The sequence below is a fragment of the Pelmatolapia mariae genome, linkage group LG18 (assembly GCF_036321145.2).
Source record: "Pelmatolapia mariae isolate MD_Pm_ZW linkage group LG18, Pm_UMD_F_2, whole genome shotgun sequence".
Lineage (NCBI taxonomy): Eukaryota > Metazoa > Chordata > Actinopteri > Cichliformes > Cichlidae > Pelmatolapia > Pelmatolapia mariae.
In genome coordinates, this window is record NC_086243.1 from 11,450,028 (window position 1) to 11,471,293 (window position 21,266).

At 40.0% G+C, this 21,266-nt stretch overlaps 1 protein-coding gene across 2 annotated transcripts; it reads left to right on the forward strand.

Annotated features, from left to right (window-relative positions):
* The first annotated feature begins 76 nt into the window (after positions 1–76).
* Positions 77–19,703, forward strand: wls (Wnt ligand secretion mediator). 2 transcript variants are annotated; one of them, XM_063461518.1, is made up of 13 exons: positions 77–324; positions 4,115–4,387; positions 7,518–7,642; positions 8,644–8,805; positions 9,398–9,534; positions 12,098–12,266; positions 13,021–13,140; positions 15,730–15,827; positions 16,703–16,766; positions 17,290–17,433; positions 17,584–17,667; positions 17,778–17,946; positions 18,704–19,703. In XM_063461518.1, exons 1-13 carry the CDS (start codon positions 219–221, stop codon positions 18,811–18,813), a joined length of 1,761 nt encoding a protein of 586 aa, XP_063317588.1. In that variant the 5' UTR covers positions 77–218; the 3' UTR covers positions 18,814–19,703. The 2 variants fall into 2 exon arrangements, with proteins under 2 accessions (XP_063317588.1, XP_063317589.1); XM_063461519.1 differs by lacking the exon at positions 13,021–13,140.
* The last annotated feature ends 1,563 nt before the right edge of the window (positions 19,704–21,266 follow it).

Genomic DNA, 21,266 nt, shown 5'->3' on the forward strand with positions numbered 1-21,266 from the left:
ATAAAGCTGAGCGCTATTCGGTCATGTGATTCCTGTTTTTTTCCCTCCTCCTCCTAAGTTGAAAGGCAGGAGCAGAGCGGTGGGGGCCCAGCTTGCCTTCCTACTTGCAGTGGATGCATCGCTTTCTTCTCCCCCTCTTCCTTTTCCCCTCTCTTGTCCTTCCAACATTACTGTTTCTCGCTCGGTGGTGATATTTTCAATCCAACATTTCCTTCGCCATGGCGGGGGCTATTATTGAGAATATGAGCACCAAAAAGTTGGTGATAGTGGGAGTTATTCTGCTTTTGTTCCAGGCGTTTGCCTTCATGGTCGGCGGTTTAATTGGTAAGTTGTTGTTTTTTTCCCCGTTTTCCTTGCCTCAATTTTCTGTACTTTTATTACGTGCTTTTTTAAGCTAACGTCTGTGTTTGTACGCGCGTGCTTGCGGGTGTTTAAAGGTTAACGTGTATAAAAGGCTAAAACGGAAAACTTTTAAGTTGAGTTCATCGCTATTTACCTTGATAGGAGCGGTAATAAACGCTCCCGGTGAAACAAAAGACGAAGGGCGCTAACTTTTAGCCGTATTTTTTACCTTTCGAGACGAAATGGCACCTCCGCTCTAAATCACTGCTTTTGTATCAAGGTGTTTGCTGCCTGCGTGCCCACAACCAGTTGGCTTCGTTTCTGTGCTTAAAAATAACGCAGAACATCACACTTTTAATGGGCTGTTTCAACACAGAAAAGCTCTGGGATACCTTTTTTTTTCCTTTTCCTTCCCCCGACTACTTTGATCCCAACTCGAATGTTCTCCTCTCTCTCTTCTCCCCCCTCCTCCCCGTATATAATATCTGCTGTGTGGGGGCCCCCAGGCAGCATCTCTACCTTCCTTTCATTCCTTCCTTCCCCCCTGCGTTTGTCTCCCCCTTTTTCCCTCCCCAAATCCCCCGGCCTCGCAGGCAGAGCATTAATGTTTCTACCGTCTTCCACGAGTTTCATTTGCATCGAGGCAGACATGCACAGACCTGCACAGAAACACACATACACGCACAGCTGTCAACGTTGCATTTTTTGCCTTCAGGTCTGTATTGGAGTTGCTGTCAAGTTTCTTCAAATCCACCCACTCAAATACGCGCGCACAAGCCCCACCAGCAGTGCACCAGCACGGTCGATAGAAGTTGGGTCCATGTGAAAGATGCCTGTGTTGCTTTTAGAGTCTGGAAACCACCCACCAGCCAGTCCCCCCTCTCCCTCTCTCTACATGGCTGATAAATTAGCCTGTTTGGTTCATTCCTGGCTGAGATGGTTTTAATGAAGCCAGATTCCTTTGTGTTTGCTCGGTGGCCGGGGGCGGCGAGGGTAATTGAGTAGAAAGGGGGTTTTCTCCCCTTGTTTCCCGACAAACCCGGGAACACGGCATGGGGTCAGCAGGCTGAGGGGATGGCCATTATTCTGGACACACTGGGATGGAGACTGGAGGAGCTGGTGTGCCTCTGGACTCACGGGGTCACTTGATAATTGAACTCCGAGGGGATCCAGATAACTGGGTTTAATTCACTCCAGTGGGTCGTCCTTGTTGCTCTGTGTGCATTTTAATGTTTAATTTCAAACAGCCTTTAGCACAGATAAAGATCCTCGTGGTGGAGTTTTATGACTGTGCGAGAGCCTATAGGTGTGTAAACCGTGGCATCCGCCCTTTAGCTTTTGGTTTGGAGTGAACAGATATCATTAGATGTTCAGATAAGTAACAGGATCTTTCTGGACAGGTGTTCACGGTTTTCTTCCCTCTGTGGCTACTGCACCTTTGGACACGATAAAAGGTTGAAAAATACATCGGTCTAACAGTGTTACCACTCGTGAGTTGGTGCTTTCTAACAGTAGAGATGGAGAAGAGAGCTTTGCATCTTCTTTGAAACACCACTAATCTGTTTTACAACCTGGATGTGAAAACTCAAAGCTCTGAATGCTCATCCTCACAAGTCAGTACTTCCTACAAGTGCCCTAGACGGTGATTAGATCTTATGGCACCATACTAGGAATTTTACTAAGAGCTTAATAACTTCCCAGTAGTTCTTTCAGATTTGCCCAGCATTTTGCATATTTATCTTAGAGTGTGAGATTTTGTTTGCGCACCTTTTGATTGAAGCCACTTCAAAGTTTTATCTGCATGATTTGAGTCCACATCCTGCTTGTTATAAGCCAGTGTTCAAGTCAAAAACATTTTTGAGGCATAAATATGTTTTTATGTCCTTTGTCCTAGTTTTGCGTTTCATAACTCCCAGGTACCCATTTGTTCTTTTATTCAGTCTGTCGGTGGGAATTGTTTAAAGAATTTAAAAGAAAAAAGAAAAAAAAGTTAAATCTGCTTACTTCACTGCTTGTTTCAGTTCAAGTTTAGTGTCTGACTCTGATTTTAAGTTTGCATCACTGCAATGTAGTGCAGACTTCCTGGCTTAGGTTTTCAAACTTTTTATTGTATGAATGAAATTATTTGAAAAGTTGAGGCCATATTGTACTAATGAAGAAAAACCTTAATATGGTTTGTGAAAGGCACACTGGTAATCTTACTGGGTCAGACTGCATAACATTTACTTATCACAGTAAACAACAGCACAAGGGTGTTTATCCTTGTTTTATGTCCGCTTTTCTGATGCATCTCTGTGAGTTGCTCAGGAAAAAGACAGTTTTAGAGAATTCCCCAAAGACAAAGGTCATATATGTTGAGTTTTTACTAATTCACGTTACTTTTAATGCCCTTTTTCATATCAACCTAAGTCAGTACACGTGAGACCAAATTGATTAAAAAAAAACAACAACAACAACAACAAGGTTGGGGGGAGCATGAACAAAACTGGAGCATTTCTGTCCAGAAACTAAAATCACTAGATTAAGTGTGTATGTGACCCTATTGTGAGACTGCTGGTCTTAATGGGACTGCTTCTAACAAATCGTTAACAGGAAGTTGTGTAGTTTGATGCATTCAGTTGATTCTAGTATGTGAAATGCGTGCTCTGTGATCAAGCATCAAGATGCATCTATTAGCATTACCATATAAAGGGAGAGAGTTAATACTTGTAAACATTTAACGCAAGAATGGTAACTTCTGTAACTACTTGACTTCACATATCCCTGACACAGAGATGGGCTGATTAGATTCCAACAGCAAATGACTTTCAGTACTCTTCTGTTGGTTTATACGCTGCAGGTGAATGATTTCCTACAAAGTGGTCATTTACAGCTGTTTGGATGCATTTTTTTAAATCAATTTACTAAAGAGTGTATGAATGATTTATTAAAATGCTGCCAAATTTGACCTCACGTGTCACTACTGCTGTGGCAAGTACTGTGTATTTACATAGCTCATTGTGCTACTGTTGTGTGTATGTCTGAGTACAGCTATGAGGAATATAAATATAAAAGTGACCTTTGTCTGAGCCGGTAATGTATAAGGGCTTGCAGGTAAATGCTAAACCACAATAAATCTAACAGATTCACTTATTTGCTGATTGTCCCGCATCATTTCCTGAATTAATGTTGGGGTTTTTGGGGGCTTTTTGTGTGTGTGTGTGTGTGTGTGTGTGTGTGTGTGCGTGTGTCTACACCTTCGCCCAGACCTTTCAGGTGTCGTTCACATCAGGCCTCTAGGTTTTACAACAGGATGCCAAAGTTTCTGTGTTGTCATGATAATGGCCGTTTTTGTTCTATTACAATGGTTCCTGTGAGTAGAGACTGCAAACAGCAGTCTTGTCGAGCTCATGAATCTCAATGCGTAAACACTGTAATTGCTGAGAGCTTTCGGGAATTTTCCCTCCCTCTCACTTCACAGACAGAGCCTTGCTTGTAGGCATTTCCTAAACAGTGTAAAAAAGTAATTACCAAAGTGTTTGTACTGATTTGGCTGAAAGTCAAACTGGCAACTGTTCCTAAGATATTAACATTGTCCTTGAACAGTTCAATCTGCAGCACTGAAAACTGATGTATTATATTTGGGCTAAAATAATTTCATGTGATTTATTAGTTTGAGGGCAAATTTGGCATGGTAGGACTATTTAAAAACAAAAGCAAAAACAAAAAAACAAAACTCCTGCAGTATTTCAGTTTGACACTTAGTCTAACCTCTACCACTTTGTCTTTCCAGCTCCCAGCCCCACCACAGCAGTGCACTACGTGGCCACAAAATGCGTGGATGATCCGAAAAAATCACAGCAAACAAAATGGTTCATGCCTTGGGGAAAATACCAGTGTGATAAGATCCGGTCCTTTAAAGAAGCCATGGCCAACAGGATCGAGGCTAACAACATTGTGTTTGCTGTCCACATTCCTCCTCACGACAAGGAGATGAGCCCGTGGTTCCAGTTCATGCTGCTCATTCTGCAGTTCGACATCGCCTTCAAGATGCACAACCAGATAGGTGAGAACTAAAAGTATCTTATGGGTTTTAAAGGAAAATAAGGGATGGGACAACATAGCCCATGTTTCGTCTCAAGGACATGGCCTTTTTTCTGCATGCCATGAACTTTGTCAATATTTTGTCTCTGGTATTTCTTGCTTTCACAATCTGAAAAGAAAATATTTACAGAGTCTCTGGACAGAGCTAACCTCTGAAATATTCACATCTATTGTAATCTCAAGTCACCAGCGTTGTAAAAGTCAGCTACAGCTAATCTTTTTCAGTACAGTTCTTCTTTTTTTTTTTTTCTCCCTTTTTCACCTTCCCTGAACACTCAGAATTCCTCAGAACGTCTCTCCTTAAATGTATGGCACACAAAGGCAGCAAACAAAGATGAATGTCTTGCTGTTTCGTCTCAAAAGCCTCGCAGATCTCAGGGTCTTTGTCAGTCACTGTTGAGGCAGGTATTGGTGTTGGTTGCTTTAGGCCAATTACATTTCCTTGTTGTCCATATATCTTGGATATTTCATTATCCCAATTCAAACTCCCCCTTTTTTTTTTTTTTTTTTGAACATAAACTTAGATTGATAAGGATATTGCCCATACACCTCCATGTGTAAGCTGTTTGAGATGTAATTGTAATGGGTTAGGGAGGAAAAAAAGGTTGAAATTTGTCATTGGTTTTGTTTATGCTGCTGATCCAGGCTGCCTTTTGATGTCTTCAGTCTCCCACTGGAAACTTTTTTTGCATCTTCACCTAATTTAAAACAACATTGTTGTGAAGTGTACTAGTTCACAGCTCGATCTGCAGCATTCTAATAATGTGTCGAAGTACTTCAGAGGAGGGGGAGAAGGGAAATAGCTAGCACCTCAGAGAAGACAGGGTTTGGTGTCATGGCAGGGTGCTTAGAATCCTCAAAGAAGGGATTAGAGAGGATGATGAGAAAGTCTAATGAGAGTCTGGATCACCAGCAGAGTCTGGGGAAGTCGATTTGAATCTCAATGAAAAATTTTCTTCAAATGGATTGCAATGCATAGCAAAGTATTTGAATGTCAGGTTGAGTACGATGGGAACGTTTGATGTAAAGAGGCTTATCTAGACTGACACATGCTTGTCAGCCTTAATACAATCCATTGTAGGCCAGCACACTCAAAGGTGATGAGAAGTATTTGTAGCAACAAAGAGGGCAAAATACCTCAAAATCTTTGCCTTTCTGGTCTGGCTTGTCTAAACAGTCATGGTACAGTGGCGTCCTACTCATCAGCATCCCTTACTTGCTCACATTCTTGGCCTCGGTTGTGTCAGGGGGCTGTGGGTTGTTTACTGCCTGGCTGTCTGACAGATGAGTCAGTGATTCAGCCTGGACCACAGACAAGCCTTTTTGCCAGATGTCATAGACTCATTTTGATCTTTCTGAGCTATGCGAGGTGCTGTGAGAACAAATGGATGCAGAAGAAGCAGAGTCCCACATTTAGTAGAAATCGGGTAGTGCTGGAAAAAGCAGGAATCTCACCTTGAAACGTAAAATAGTTGACAATTTTAAACCCTATAATTTACATCTCTTTTCTAGTGTACAACATTATTGCCTGTTCCGTTTTATCCTGAGGAGGTAAGCTTGAAACTGAAAAAAATAAGAGGCTGGTAACGAGCAGCCTGCCTAAATTGGCATAAGCATTGCGTAATGTGAGGCATTTTTGTGTCTCACATTATGGAAAGCTCTTTACTCTTATAAAAGAGGAACAATCAGGTAGTCAAATCACCGTTTTATGTTGTCTGGCGCAACTTCTAATATTAAGCCATGTCTACATTTTTATTCAATAAAACTTACTGCATAAAACAATTCATTGATTCTGATTTCATAAAATGCCAGTGAGCTCCCAATTGAAACGCTGGAGCCACTTTGTTAATCTGCTGGTAACAAAATACCGTGAGGGTTAAATCCCGAGTAGAGCAAGCTCACGAAGGTGGGTGGATTCTGTTCTGCTGGTGTATGACGAAGGAACACAAGGCCATCTCTTCCTTGACTACCTTATCTGTGTAACAATGTTCATCCCAGAGAAGAGCGTCACCCTTATTAACCACTCCACCCACCTGCCCCACTCCACCCAGCACCAAGCACCCCCTTTCTGGCCCGGGTCCAGCAATAACACAGCTGTTGAGGAGGCTTAGTTTCCGTGGCAATGGCTGCTGGAGTGGACTGGAATGTTTGCATGAAGCGAGCTGACATTTGAGGGCGTCTGGCTCAACCAATGGCAGAGGGGAGGGCATTACAGAGACAGTCGGCTGCCAGTTTTCATCTGGCTCCCTCTTCTTCTCTCTCCCTCTTTTTTTTTTTTTTTTTTTTTTTTTTTTTTTCCCCTGTCTTACAGCAGAGGCCACTGGGTTTCTTTCTCTTCATTCCAGCTTGTTTCATAACGGCACAAGAGGCTCTCTGGAGGGCTGGAGGAGAGAACACTTGGCTTTGTAATGTGATCTAAAGATGCAGCTTTAATAGCTTGGCTTTGGATCTTTTTGTTGGATTCACTGGGCTGGGTTTTTTAAGGTCTTGTTGAAGTTTGGGTGTATTAGGAAGTAACCTTGCTATGGTTACTTTGGAAGTAACCATATCGAACACGTGGATATTGAGAAATAATCTTATTAATACGAGTGTTTCAGAACTATTCCAGATTTGCAGGACCACTGTTTAACACACCAGTGATCTGCACTTTACATGAATGTATGCCAGTTTGACTGTACCCTTTAATGACTTTTTGATGCAAATGCCGATTCCCAGTGATTAAACTGCTTCTTAAACGTTCTACAGATTTTGACACATACAAGGAAAAAAGCTAGGCGTCCACTGCTAAGAGCATTTGGTGGCTGTATACTGAAAAGGCCGTGGTTGTCTGTCACCACGTTTTAATTTTATCTCATTGCGAGGATGATAAGAGGCAGCAGGTTTGTGCAGTGACGAGGCACAACACACGTCAACGCAGACGTGTGTATATGTATTATTCAGAGCCTTTTTTGTTCTTTCCATCAGGAAAAATGTTTCTCTCTGACTTCTTTATTATTGTCAGGATTGTCTTTAGAGTATGTATATCAAGTGTTATATTAATGCAAAAGCAACTTGTTGTTGTGGTGATTATTATTATTATTATTTTTCCCCAGAGGATGGAGCATTGGTGCACATTGACGTTGGCCTGGCCTACAGAGATGATTTGAAAAGTGATTGGACAGAGATGGCTCATTCCTTCGAGCAGAGGAAACTCAGCTGCAATTTCACCGCTACCAAGGTAGTTAAGACTGTAGCTCGACTTTTAAATTACAAAAGCTTGCTCATTTTATTGACTTGGCACACAGAGCCAAAGTTGTGTCATGTCTGGGCTTGCCTCTGTCCTGTAGCTTCAATAACTCAGTGCAAACTTAATTTCTCTGCTGTATTTAAAAAAAAAATTAGTAGTATAAGTATAAAGTATTTTAGAGGTTTAAAGTACAGCTCTGTCTGCCCTGCTGTTTTTACAGACATGTCTGAACTAGGTGCAACACCCTTAACTTACCAAAGAACTCGGTTGTCCTCTCTGAATCATATTTAGTCGGTTATTGTCTAACAATAAGGGGAAATGGGGTTTGTTAAAAGATGAGAGCATAACTCTTGAATAAGGAGAGGTATTATAGTATTTTTCCACAACTGCTGTTAAATAGAAATATGAAGCAATATAGTACAAAGCTTTTATGGAATAGATACTCTGTTTAGGTATTGCAAAACTAGATGGATAAATTGCTGTACTAATAATGTAACCTTTTTATCAGCTTATACAAGAATGATGTGTAAAGTTAAGTTAGTTTATTATATATATTAGTTTATATAATGAATCGCATGGTTTCTGGCTCCAAAGTCTCTTCATATTGAACCCTTGGTAAAAAAAAAAAAATTGGCCCAAGGTACAGCACCCCAGGTAGAAATGTTTATATTATTTTATATTTTATATTATTTTAATATATTTTATATTGTAAAGGATTCTGACAAGTTACATGGGTAAATTAGTTAAACTGAAGTATTAAGGAGATATTTTATACTCAAAATTTCCAATGAAAATACTGCCTAGGCTATTTTTGTGGGAAAGAAGGATGGAAAATGCTCTGTATTTACTTACACTGCTGCCTCAAAGCTACATTCAGCTACTCTTGTGGATATAGTCAGTTTCAGAACTGTTGATGCTGATGCTTACCTAAAATAAATTCAAGTAGCTTTTCTCTTTAGGTAAACGTGTTTTCAAATGCTTGTTTACTCCAGACTCTCGAGAATGAGGGCCGTAACTACGAGTGCGACTTGCTACCTTTCATGGAACTGGGGAGCGTGGCCCATAAGTACTACCTCGTCAACATTCGCCTGCCTGTCAACGAGAGGAAGAAGATCAATGTGGGAATTGGAGAGATCATAGACATCCATCTTGTTGTAAGATTTCACAATGACATGTCATTACCGCATTAAACTCACACAAAAACACATGCATCAAATACAATATGCTGGGCTTTAACGGGTTAAGGGATGTTCTGTTATAGCCCTTTTCCACTAGTACCTACTCTGCTCTGCTCTGCTCAACGTGCCTAAGTTTTTAGGGTTTTCTATTAGATGGTAGTACCTATTATCAGGCCTTTTTTAAGCACCTGCACAGCAGGGCTGAGGCTATCCAAAAATGTACGTCAACAGACTGCATGCCACCGACTGGCTAATCAGCAGCATCACTTGATGGGTCATGAGAGCGTCTCCTACACAAAATCAAAAATGCAATTTTTGAAACCCAACAACGAAGGACATGACTGCACAAAAAACAATACAGTGAGCAGCAGGTATACCAACGCCTTAACATCCTTCATTATTGTGCTGTATGTTTCGACCCACACACATTATGTTGTACTTAATTTTAATGGGAAAAAAACTGAAATGGAGTGAGGTCGAATCACAATGAGCCAAGTAGGTATTAGTGGAAAACGGCTATTAGTGTTATCGTGCGCTGACACTGATAGCGTTTCTTTTTGCTCATCAGGGAATTCATCAGAACGGTGGCTTCACCAAAGTTTGGTTTGCCATGAAGACCTTCCTCACACCCAGCATCTTCATCATCATGATCTGGTACTGGAGACGCATCACCCTCATGAGCAGACCTCCTGTCCTGCTAGAGAAGTAAGGCCCGCTCATTATCAGCATCATAGTGATGATCTGTAAAAAGTGCAACTTTTCTTTTTACGTTTCTAAATAACACAAGGTTTTGCTGCTGCCATCCACCTTTCTCTTCACTCCATCCATCTACCCTCAGGTGACCAGTGATGAAGATTCAAATAATTGAATTAACTGTGGCTCAGTGATTACAGATATGTTGAGGACCTGCAGTAATTGTTAGATGATGACACAGTAGCTCAGCTTCAATGCATGTACTAGATGAAAGTACATATTAACTATGGATGAAAAGAACAAGTAGGTCATACTAGCTGTGTACAGTATAGGTCACTGACATCAGAGGGTGTTATTCATCAAGCGTCTGAGGAGGAATGGTATCTAGGAATGTTGGTATTTCGCACTTGGCTTTTTAAGTACCATACTGAAAATTCAATGAGGTGCTGTAAGCAAAACAATGTGGGAAACATGAGAAATCTTCATGGCTGTTTTTGTGAATTCCAAAAAACCCTCAAATATTTGTATTAATTCTATAACCAAGCCAAGTCGATGAAGGTTCAAGCAACACATGGAGGCAGTTGTGCTGTCCTGTGAACAAGTTGAAGTCATGCTCCGAGCCCAGTGTTAGTCTAACCCCCTGCCGTGGAGAGAAGACAGATCCAGGCAGCGTTCTGCGCCACAGGAAAAGCCTGGCGAAGCGTGAAACACGTTACAAAATCTGCAAGCTAGCACTCAGCTGACACATGCTGCACACACGCATTTAGGACAGGAACACACCCGCTACCGGGACACACACAGTCAGTGTATCTCTCCTTCCCTCTGTGTTTTCCAGCTCAAGGCTCTTATTCCCAGAGGACCAGCAGGCTCTCAGGAAGTGCGAATTGTACCCTATTTGTGGACAGTGGATGATTTTTTCATGCTTTAAAAGCTTTACTAGAGTCTCCTGCCATGCTAGCCCACATAGGTGTCAGAATGGTAAACCTCAGACTTTCTCTAAAGTTCTGAGGAGGATGGATGTGAGGGGGAACTCAGGATAATATGAAACATCTTTATTTTGTCATTGGAAACGTGCTGAAAATGTCAACTCCTCAGGAACGCAGCAGACATTTTGAGTTGCTACGGCAGAAAACAAATGATAATGTTGATGGTTCCTCACATCTGTTGCCTGACTCACTCAAATGCGCTTAAGACATAATTCATGCTATTAGTTACACCTGTACTTTTCATGCTGTCCCGTGTTAAGTAGGGGAAAAAATGTCTGCCACTTCAGTTTTACAAACTAAACCCTTTGACTTTTTTCACACATGCGGGCGTATGCAGGTCCCAGTTCTCCTGCCTGTGTCGATGGTGCCCTGGACACATTCCATACATACCGGTCTAATGTGGTTTCACTTTATTCACTTTGCAGAACTGTCTGGTGTCAAATTGCTTAGAACGTGTATCAGATTACTTCTCTTGCCCACAGTTTTATCATAAAGTGTTTGTACCCACATATTTTAGGTCATCTATCTTCTGTAGCTCTGTTTTGCCCTCTTATCTGTCTATTTACAGTATTTGTTATATCAGCTGGTCACATGCAGGGACCTGTTGCAAGTTGCTAAGAAGACGAGCCTAATTTTCTCTTTCTCTGTGGTGATTGTTCTCAGTTCAGTGGACTCTAGATTTCATGAAACAGATATTCAAGGTCTAGCAGTAATGAGGCTGTTTAGGTAAAATACATGATTTAGAAACGCATAAGTCAAGCTTCTGTGGGAACATGCTGTGGTTGTAGCTGAATGGGTAAGCTAATCAAAATACACTTCAGGATGAGAATGTCTCACTATCTTAAAGATGATCCAGATCACTTGGAACAGCCTTATTAATTTTTGGTGACCCTGCCTTCTGAGGTTTAAGTGGGACCAAAAGCATGGCATAAATCCCACTGGGAGTCCTACTTCCCCAGTCTTTAATTCAAATTCAATGAAATGTTCAATGAAATTTCATTTATATGCCACCATATTCGATGTGTCAAAACCAGGCTAGTTCAAACTGTTTTTTCCCCTTGTTTCCTAAAAAATTCAAAACTGTTCAATAAACATGCAAAAAACAGATTTAATTAATCTTCTATTAATTTTAACATGAAGATGTCAAACTGTGTCCATTTAAAAAAATCAACACAACAGGCTAAAGATGGAAACGACTCCAGCATGACTGCGGTGCAGAGGGGTGGGAGGTGCAGCTGTTGATTGCTGACTGGGAAGGTTGCGGGGGGGGGCCTCATAGCCCAGAGGTTTGCGGGACAAGAATTTGGGTCAAAATGATGTTTATTTAATTTTTATACATTAGAAAGTGTTAAGTACACAACACTTTTTTTCCCCCCTCTGACATAGTTTTGAGAGAAATCTACAGACCGCGGAGTTAAGAGAATAAACACTGGAAATATCGGAAAGTCCAGTTGTTCTTGATTGCATCATCACTTAGCTCTTAGCTGAAATTCCCGGTTTACATCTTTGGGTGGCTTTTCCTATGCTGAGTCACATATCAAAGTAGGTAATGTTGAATTTATGGTTGTTGGTTTTTTTTGCTTTCCTAGGGTAATCTTGGCTCTAGGAATCTCCATGACATTCATCAACATCCCAGTGGAGTGGTTTTCTGTCGGCTTCAACTGGACATGGATGCTGCTTTTTGGAGACATCAGGCAGGGCATCTTCTACTCTATGCTGCTCTCCTTCTGGATCATCTTCTGCGGGGAGCACCTCATGGTACTGTACAAAGCTCCATTTACTTTGGTCTTGTGCATGTTTTTTCTGACTCGCTTTTGATCTTACTTACAGTTTCTTAATTTCACTTTTATTTAAGTATCCTGAATTATGGTGTTTAAATGAAAGGATGATCGGGCTCGGATAAAAGCAAGGACTGCATGCATGCTCAGGAGAATGCCTCAGCTACTGCGCACTGTCTTCTCTTCCTCACTCCAGCCCATATTGATGTAGGAAAATGCAGAGCACCATGCACTTGCATGTGTAATCACAGAGGATTTGTGCAGATTGTTGTTTCTTGATCCTATTCTATGCTTTCTGAGTGTAAAGGTGTATTTATTTTGAAGTACATCTTGCATCCCCATATTCATCACTTGCAAGACTTGACTCTTAATTTATATAATTTCCTTATTTCTCAGTTTAATTAAATATTTTTTTTTGAATGAGTGTTAATCTTAAAGCAGGCCCTTAACAGTTCTCTGTTTAGCTGTTAACTGAAAGCTAGAGAACAAGCAAATATGACAGATGTGAAGAGTGAATTGAAATTCAGTGTTTCATTACATGCATATTTGTTTGGGTTTGTTTTCAGTAATGTCAAAAAAACCCACATGGTTCTCATGACTAAAAGCTTTGTTCTTTGAATAAGGACAATAAAACTTGAGTCTTGTCATGGGTTCATGTTAAAAAGCTACACGTCACACTATAAAGTTTGGAAAAGTGGTTTTGCCCATTTTATCTTGTTGTCATTTTTGTCCAGGAAACACAGTTCTTTGAAACATTGGTTCTGGGCAGAGGAGAACTGAAGATGTGTGATCTCTGTGTACCAGCCATCAAAATCTTCCCTGAACTCGGCTGTCATCCCACAAAAAAAACGCAGGTCATTTTTATCTGACGTCTGTAATCTGGCCTGGATTGAGGCAGTCACGAAGATGATCAGACATCAGCTTGTTTTTGGTCACCTGAACACAGAGACCATTGTCTTGATGAGCTCCATGTCTGCCTCAGACAGGTTCATCGTCTCTTTGCCCCGCCTCAACTCTCTGGACTGTAGCACAGCAGGCTTTTCTCTTGTTGGCTGGCTGGCTCTGCTCCACTTGTTTTCATTGGCTTCAGCACGCTAAAGCCTCTGCAGCAATGTTGCATCTCTACCTGAAACACCTGAGCTTGTACGTGGTGTGGTTCCATGGCCTGTTCTTAAACCTGGTTGCTTGTTCTCAAGGTTTTGCTCTGTACAACCTGTTTATTCTGTTCATTATCTAATTTTGCTGTATGTTAATGTGTAAAAGTTCAAGACAGTTTTGCATGACAGCTGTGATCGGTGCTTGAGCTGATATGATTAACAATGTATGTACAATCACTGTATTTTTCAAATGGGTTTTATTAGATATTAATAGAAGGGAACGTCGTATTTTAAAAGTCCCCTGTTGGATCTGAAACTAATACATTTTATGTGTGTGATGCAGATGTTCAGTTGCTCTTGTGAGATCAAAAGCTGACATTTATGGCATTTCATATATTCGAAGCTATGTTTGTGTAGGGCTCTCATGTATTTCCCACCTTGTCATACAACAGTATTGTTCCGTTTTATCCCAGTACCCGCCCACTTTGCATAAACAAAATTCAGCAAATCTTAGCAATAATGCACAAAATGAACAGTGACATTCCCTGCTCTCTGGTTGCTCCTCTTACTGGTCCCTACTTCAGTTTGGTTTCTAATTTAGGTGTGTGTGTGTGTGTGTGTGTGTGTGACATGTAGAGATGCCAGCAAATCACTATACAATGCTAAAGTGTTTGATAATGTTGTTACAAATTTGAACGACAATAGTGAGCGACAGAAAGATTCAGACTGTTTTGTGTACATGAAGATTTTTCACACCAGGCATTTAGAATAATCAAAACTGAAAAAGATGGTCAGGTGACTATTACATAATTGATTACTCTGATGTCTCAAAAAATTCCATACATTAGACAGGTGTGCTTATTATGTTGCCAAACAAATCCTTGGTGTTGGTCTCTGCAGATATCACAGACTTTATTAATTTCACTTGTCCTTTTCTTGCTATTACTCATCCAAGTATCTGCTGCACAAAGGTTTATTAGATCTCTCCCTGTCAACATCTAATAGACACACCTTTTGGCATCATTTATAACCTCTGGTGTGTATTAACTCTTTCAGCTTGGTCAACTTGTGCTGAACATTAAACTTCAGTCCTTTCACAATGCTTTCTTTCTGGATTCAAGTAACTTACTATCGTAACTACTTGAAGGCATTCACGTCGTCTCCTTAAAGCTCTTCTTGTGGCGTGATACAGCAGGATCTCTTCATGTAAAGAGGCATGGCGAGCCATTTGGTTCCTTCTGCAGAGAAATCTCAATATTATGATGGTGCCTGTTGATATTTTCTTCTTCATCTTCGTCTTAATCCTGGGTACAGTGTCTGGACAAAACTATTGAGGAACACCTCTTAATCTTTGAATTCAGGTGTTTTCAGCTCAGTTGCCACAGTTCCATAAAACTAAGCACCTAGCCAGTCAGTCTGCCTTTACAAACATTTGTCAAAAATGGGTCATTCTAAAGTGCTCACTGAATTTGGGTGTGGTTATGTAATAGGATGCCAGTGTTGTAGCTCTTTTTTTTTTTTTTTTTTTTTTTTTTTTAAATTTTCCCTCCTTGATATTCAGTGATCAACTTTCAGTGGTATTATTGCACTTTAAGTGTTTAGGAATCATAAAGGTGCTAGAGTGGTTACAGTGTGAGGTCATGGAGTGCTGAGGCACAAGTTGTGTCACCAAGTCACAAAACTCTGGATAACTGCACAGGTCCAAATATCCTCTAGAATTAATCTTTAATGTGAGTAATTTATCACAGTGCTAAGTTGTTTTCTCAGCTTTTGCTATTTCAGTAGTTGCATCTAAAATTGTTTTGCTAACAAATCGAAGAATCTGTATTTCTGTTTGTCCTTCACCTGTCTGTCGCAAATCTACCTCACACTCACTGAATATACTGCTAATGATCCGAGTAACTACAGTGTAGTGTTTGATGTTGTTCAGATGAAATATTTGGTATTTTTCCTATTTCTTGGAAATCAATGGATGGAGCCTGTTTCTCCTTTGAACAGGCATCATCAAATGTGAGATGTCACAGGTCAGAGAATTTTGCAACTACTGAAGCTTGATTTGTGTCTTCGTAGTATCAGAAGTTATCATAGTTTCTAAATTACCCTCCACTGACTGTGAGATCTACATTTGCTGGCGCTAACATGTCTGTGACTGTCTGTGTTGATTTTTAAGATCGCAGTCCAATCAATCAGTCAGTCAGTCAGTCGCAAGTCAAAAAATCCGATGAAGATGGTGTGTTTATAAAAGGACATCTGTTTCACCTATAGCATGGGCATTCCTCGAGAAGGTAGCATGCAGTAAGTGATGAAATGTGAAAAACATCTCTCTGTTTTGTGCTTCTCTTTCAGGACCAGGCAGAGAGGAACCGTTTCTCAATTTACTGGAAGCAGGTCGGACCTGTCGTGTTTGGCTCCTTTTGCCTCTTTATTTTTGACATGTGTGAAAGGTGAGACTAAGTTTCATTAAACACAGTTTTAAATAACCGTATTAAAACAGAGTATGTCCATTGCATTATAGAGGTGCGTTTACAGCAAACCACAGATGGTATAAAAGATGGACGTAGCCACCGTGACCTCACTCATTGGTTGGCAAAGTCTTGTTTATGAACCTTTGAACTGGGCGTTTTTTGCTGTCTCTGTTTGGAAACCAGACATACAGGGAATGGATTGATTTGATTACAGCTGAAGACAATGCATGCTCATTGGCTACTGATTTATTACTCACAAGCTGTTAGCCAATCGATATACCCTAGATCAGCGGTCCCCAACCCCAGTCGTTTGGTACCAGGCTGCGAGAGTTGAGGCCCGGGTGGGAAATTTCTGGTTTTCGGGGTTTATATCAGTTTTTAGGGTGTGTTATGAATAAATCTTCTTTTTTTTAGTACCGGTACTTCTTGTTGTTGTTGTTGTCGTCGTCCGTGACACCTTAAAGGCCGGTCCGTGAAAATATTGTCGGAAATAAACTGGTCGGTGGCGCAAAAAAGCTTGGGGACCGCTGCCCTAGATAGTGCCCCGTTTTAACTCTAATGAGAATATTCTATGCAAGTTTTGTGATTTATTTACATGACACTATTAATTGAGTCCAGATACTCATCAGGAGACTATATAATTTCTTTTTTCAAACCACAATAGTCACTCCTTATTTGCAACTGCTATGGCTAATTGTTGAAAATTAGTTAAATGTACTGCATTGTACCAATATTTTTCTTTTCCATGTGTTGTGTGTTATCATATTACTCCTTTGAAGTGTGTCTGTATATAAAAAAGATTTCTGTCATACTTGATGTTTATTTTTGTATTTATCTATTTTTCTCCTCCTTAGAGGTGTCCAGCTGAAAAATCCCTTCTACAGCATCTGGGCTTCGGACGTAGGAACTGAGCTGGCTGTATCCTTTTTATGACCAAATGTTGAACATTCATTAGGCAGAAATGATGACAGTGGAGACCCTATGGCAGAGTAAATTACCAAAGCATGACTTCTGAGTTTAGCATGAATAAACATTTTTATGGTTGATCTTCTGCTTCATTTGTTGGAACAGATTAATTTCTTCATTAATACTATGCCAGCTTCCAAACTGCACTTGGCTTCTGCACAAACTGGCAACTGTATTCTCTTGACTAATATCATGAAACATTCAGTTATACCATATGTGCATTGCTGAGGGTTCTTATGTTTATGTGTGCATTTTTTTTTTTTTTTGGTCACCTTGGCTGCTTTACAATATATTTTACAATGATCCATAACTGCATGAATAGAGTTGTGGGTTTATGAGTATAACTTTAAGTAAGTTTTTCAGCTCAGACATTATTGTGAAAATGTGTTTTGTAAGTTTAAATTTGTGGAACCTTTTCATCTATTTTCACTATTAGTACTACTACTACTACTTTCCTTGACAAGAGTTTGCTTAGATGGCTTTCATAATTGTGGCAGGGATCTGTGCGTGTCTCTACTTTCTCTTCCTCTGTTTCATGGTTTTTCAAGTCTTCCGCAACATTAGTGGCAAGAGGATGTGCCTCCCTGCCATGACTAAGGCCAGACGGCTTCACTATGAGGTGTGTGTCTGCGGTTTAGTTAGTCTGTCATGCCAGTGTGTTTAGATCTAGGTTCTTTATTATCTTACACACACACACATTAATGCACTCCTAACAGTGTTATGAGGCTTAATGTTTTCTTACTAAGTAATCCCACTGTCATCATTTTAGGGTCTGATTTTTAGGTTCAAATTCCTCATGCTGGTCACTCTGGCCTGTGCTGCACTGACAGTGATCTTCTTCATCATAAGTCAGGTGAGTCTCATTCATAAAGTTATGAAATCTGTTGTGTCTCAGAGTAAGGGCCAGTTACGACATTGAAAGGACAATATCATTAAAAATGGTCTCTCTTGGTTTTGGTCCAGGTGAATGAAGGTCACTGGCAGTGGGGAGGACACACAGTGCAGGTGAACAGCGCCTTCTTCACTGGCATCTACGGTATGTGGAATCTGTACGTGTTCGCCATCATGTTTCTCTATGCACCGTCTCACAAACACTATGGAGATGAGCAGTCAAGTGGTCAGTGCGTCACTGGTAAGTACACTTTTCTACTTGCCTTATAATTAACCCGGCTTTTTTTTTTTTTCTTCTTCTCTTTTTTCTTTTTTTTTTGGTCTCTAAAAATTAAAAAAATCATGGCAATAATTTATTGATAAGGCTAGTTTTTATTGCTTGCTCCTAGACGTAAGCCCTTTCTCTTCATTGTATTAAAGCTGAATTTTATTAATGCCCCCAGTAGCTCTTACTTCAGTCTAATAGAGAGCAAGTATCTGTCTCCTCCTGTAAAGCTGCCTATTCATCCAAAGTTTGTTTTTTGGAGTGAGTGAGAAAGGCCTGATTCCCAGGGGAAAGAAGGGTCTCTTTGGCCTGAGAGTGAGATTCTAATGGACACCAGGCTTCCTTCCAGGCGGAAAAGAAGGGAACAGTGAAGAGAGGGGGTGGGGCGAAGACCAAGGAAGTAATGAAAACCATCCATCCATCTCCTGACGTCAGTGGCATGAGAGAGAGAAAAAGAGGGTTTGAAGTTTGGAAGCTTTCCCTGAAGTGCGTCAAGGGGTCTCATGGGAGGAGCAGCTCTCTCCAAGCTTCACTCTCCATGTTTTGATTTACTTTTTCAGCTCTCTAGTTTCACTTCTGCTTTGCGCAAACTGAGAGTGTTTATGTAAATGAAATTCAGCTAAAGCAACTTGATATGTAACAGATTCCTGCCTGCAGTAATGTAAAGTTGGAAAAAAACCAAAAAAGGACTAAAGATGTCCTTAAAAATGTGATGATGATGTTTTATGTGCAGGTGATGCCGGAGTGAACAGCGGCGAAGACATCCATCTGACCACAACTATCACGCATGTTGATGGTCCCACTGAGATCTACAAGATGACTGGCAAAGAAGCCCAGGAATAGATTTAACACTGTTACGCAGACTCCCATCTACTCTGTCCTCCACCACTGATGTATATGTAATCAAACAGGCTTCCTCTTTATGTCTGAAGTGGCTCTAAAATGGGATCGACAATCCACCTTGCATGCAATTACCATCACCCCGAAATTGCTCTCTGGCATCAAACTACGAGGTTGTTTAAAAGCCAGTATGTTCCCAAAGTGTCTTTTTGTATTTGTAAAGGCTGAATATCAGCACTCCTTTGAGTCCTGTTCATTTCACGGTGGAAATTCTTCTCACATTTCATACTTTATTGTAAACTATGTGGTGTTTGTTAATGTTGCACAATACCTTTCACACAAAGTCTTGTACTGAAAAAGCTGCTTTACAGGGAGACAAAAGCAGTTCTTTGTGGCGTGAGCCGCTGTCGCACTCCTGTGCCATTTGTTTTAAAAACCTGAGCTGACGAAGACCGACTGCAAGATGTTTTAGACACGTGGTTTGATTTTCTGCTTTATTAGGGGGCGTTTTCTCATTCAAGGCGTTCAGAACCTGTCACAAACGTATGTGTCATAGAAAGTAGATCATATGGAGTACTGCTGTCACAATTAGTCATTCAAGTCCTTTTAAAAAAAATAAATAAATAAATGGAAAAAAAATATATCTATATATCTATCTCACTGGGGAAATGTACAGACCATAGCCACATTGGGAAATGCATACTGTATGTTTATTTGGTTACAATGTAGATATCTATTTTTCATAAAGTGCTTATTTTCAACTTCACAAAATATATGCATCCAGCTCTATCAATATTTTTGAAGTTGATTGTAGCCTATTACACTTTTTTCTTTTTTAGTTTAGTCTCTTTTATTTGCTTTTTATGCTGATTTAAATAAAAACTTTTACTTAATGTGTGTATTGTTAAGACTTTTTCTTTTAATTCAGACCAACCAAAGAAATAAAAATGTGTTTTTGTAAAGGGTTTTGATGCATAAACCGTTGGACACCTCTGCTGCACACAGAAAGGAAAGAGTGCGCCTCAGCAAGGCTAACAGCAGAATGACAGTGCTGCTTTCACTTTTGTCAAGTTAGCTGGAGACTTTTGGTGTAACAGGAAACAGATTCAGTGTTCATTCTAAACATTAAGAATAAGGGAATATCTTTACTGTGTCTCATTGAGAATTATCTTTCATATCTGCATGTTGGTCCCAGAGGGGACGTTGGTACTATGAATGCAGCTTTCTGTGTTGCTACTGCTGAGTATATCTTGATTAGAAATTTGCTTTCCGGATTATAGTTGATGTAAAACCAAGTATAACTGTTTAAGGGGCAACAGAATATTTAATTAAAAAAAATAAACTGCTCAGAATGTGGTGAATAGTGTTTTTCAGTAGTTTTGGTTTTTTCTGTGTAGTTTGTTACCAATGCTTTGTTTTGTTTTTCTTTTTAATCCTTATTTTTACATTAGTGTTTGTTACTGTTGATGTTTAATTTAGTGTTTTTAAATAATATGCTGAGTATTTTTTGGTCTTTTTGTTTTGTTTCGGTTTTTTTTTTTTTTTTTTTTTTTTTTTTTTTTTTGGTAGCATGATTAAACACGTTCAGAGTAGGTATTGCAATACAGACCAAACTTTTGAGTTGATTCTCTCATATATACTCACCAGCTGCGTTATTGTGGAAAAGCTGCTTATATCTAACCAGCCATTCCCATGTCATCACACCGAATGCATTAGGCAGGTAAACATGGTCAAGGCAACTTTCTGAAATACAAACCGGACAACAGAACAGGGAAGAAAAAAGATTTAAGTGACTTTGTGGTTGTTGGGTGTCAGGCTGCTCTAAGTAGTTTGGAAACTGCTGATCTACTAGGATTTTTCCACACAACCATGTCTGGGGGTTTACAGAGAAAGGTTTGAAAATATCCAGAAATCTGGATTAAAATTGTCTGGTTAATGTCAGAGGACAATGGCTAGACTGCTTCAGGCTCATACTAGAAGAATATCTCTAAAGGCACCGCGCACTGAATTTTAAAGCAAATAGGCTACAGCAGTAGACTACCACCAGATGATATTCTTGTCAGCTAAAGACAGAAAACTAAGGCTGCAATTCACACAGGAAAAGGGAATCCACCAAAGCACTAGCATGTACCTAATAAAGTGGCCCGTGACTTTAGACTTCCAATTCTCAATGAATATTTGCACCAGGACCTCACTGACTAAAATAAAAACCATTTCCCGTGTGCTTTAATTTAATTTAATTTATTTTTTCTAATTAAGAGAGTGTTTATTAGAAATGCATTTCTCATTATCCGTGGCAACTGATGCAGAAATAACAGCAAATTTACATTTAAAAGGCCAACTTTACACTTAGCTTTTTAGATTAAATTCTATGTAATAATGCAGTAGCTTTAGACTGCTCGACTTTTATTTTATTGTGAAATTTTACGGAAGTCGCGTCTGAGCGGTGGGTAGCT

Bases quoted from the DNA above. Each gene is read 5' to 3' on its own strand.
- wls (XM_063461518.1), top strand. From the start codon at position 219: ATGGCGGGGGCTATTATTGAGAATATGAGCACCAAAAAGTTGGTGATA. The intron at 325-4,114 runs GTAAGTTGTTGT...TTGTCTTTCCAG, and splicing joins CATGGTCGGCGGTTTAATTG to CTCCCAGCCCCACCACAGCA. The intron at 8,806-9,397 runs GTAAGATTTCAC...TTTGCTCATCAG, and splicing joins TCATAGACATCCATCTTGTT to GGAATTCATCAGAACGGTGG.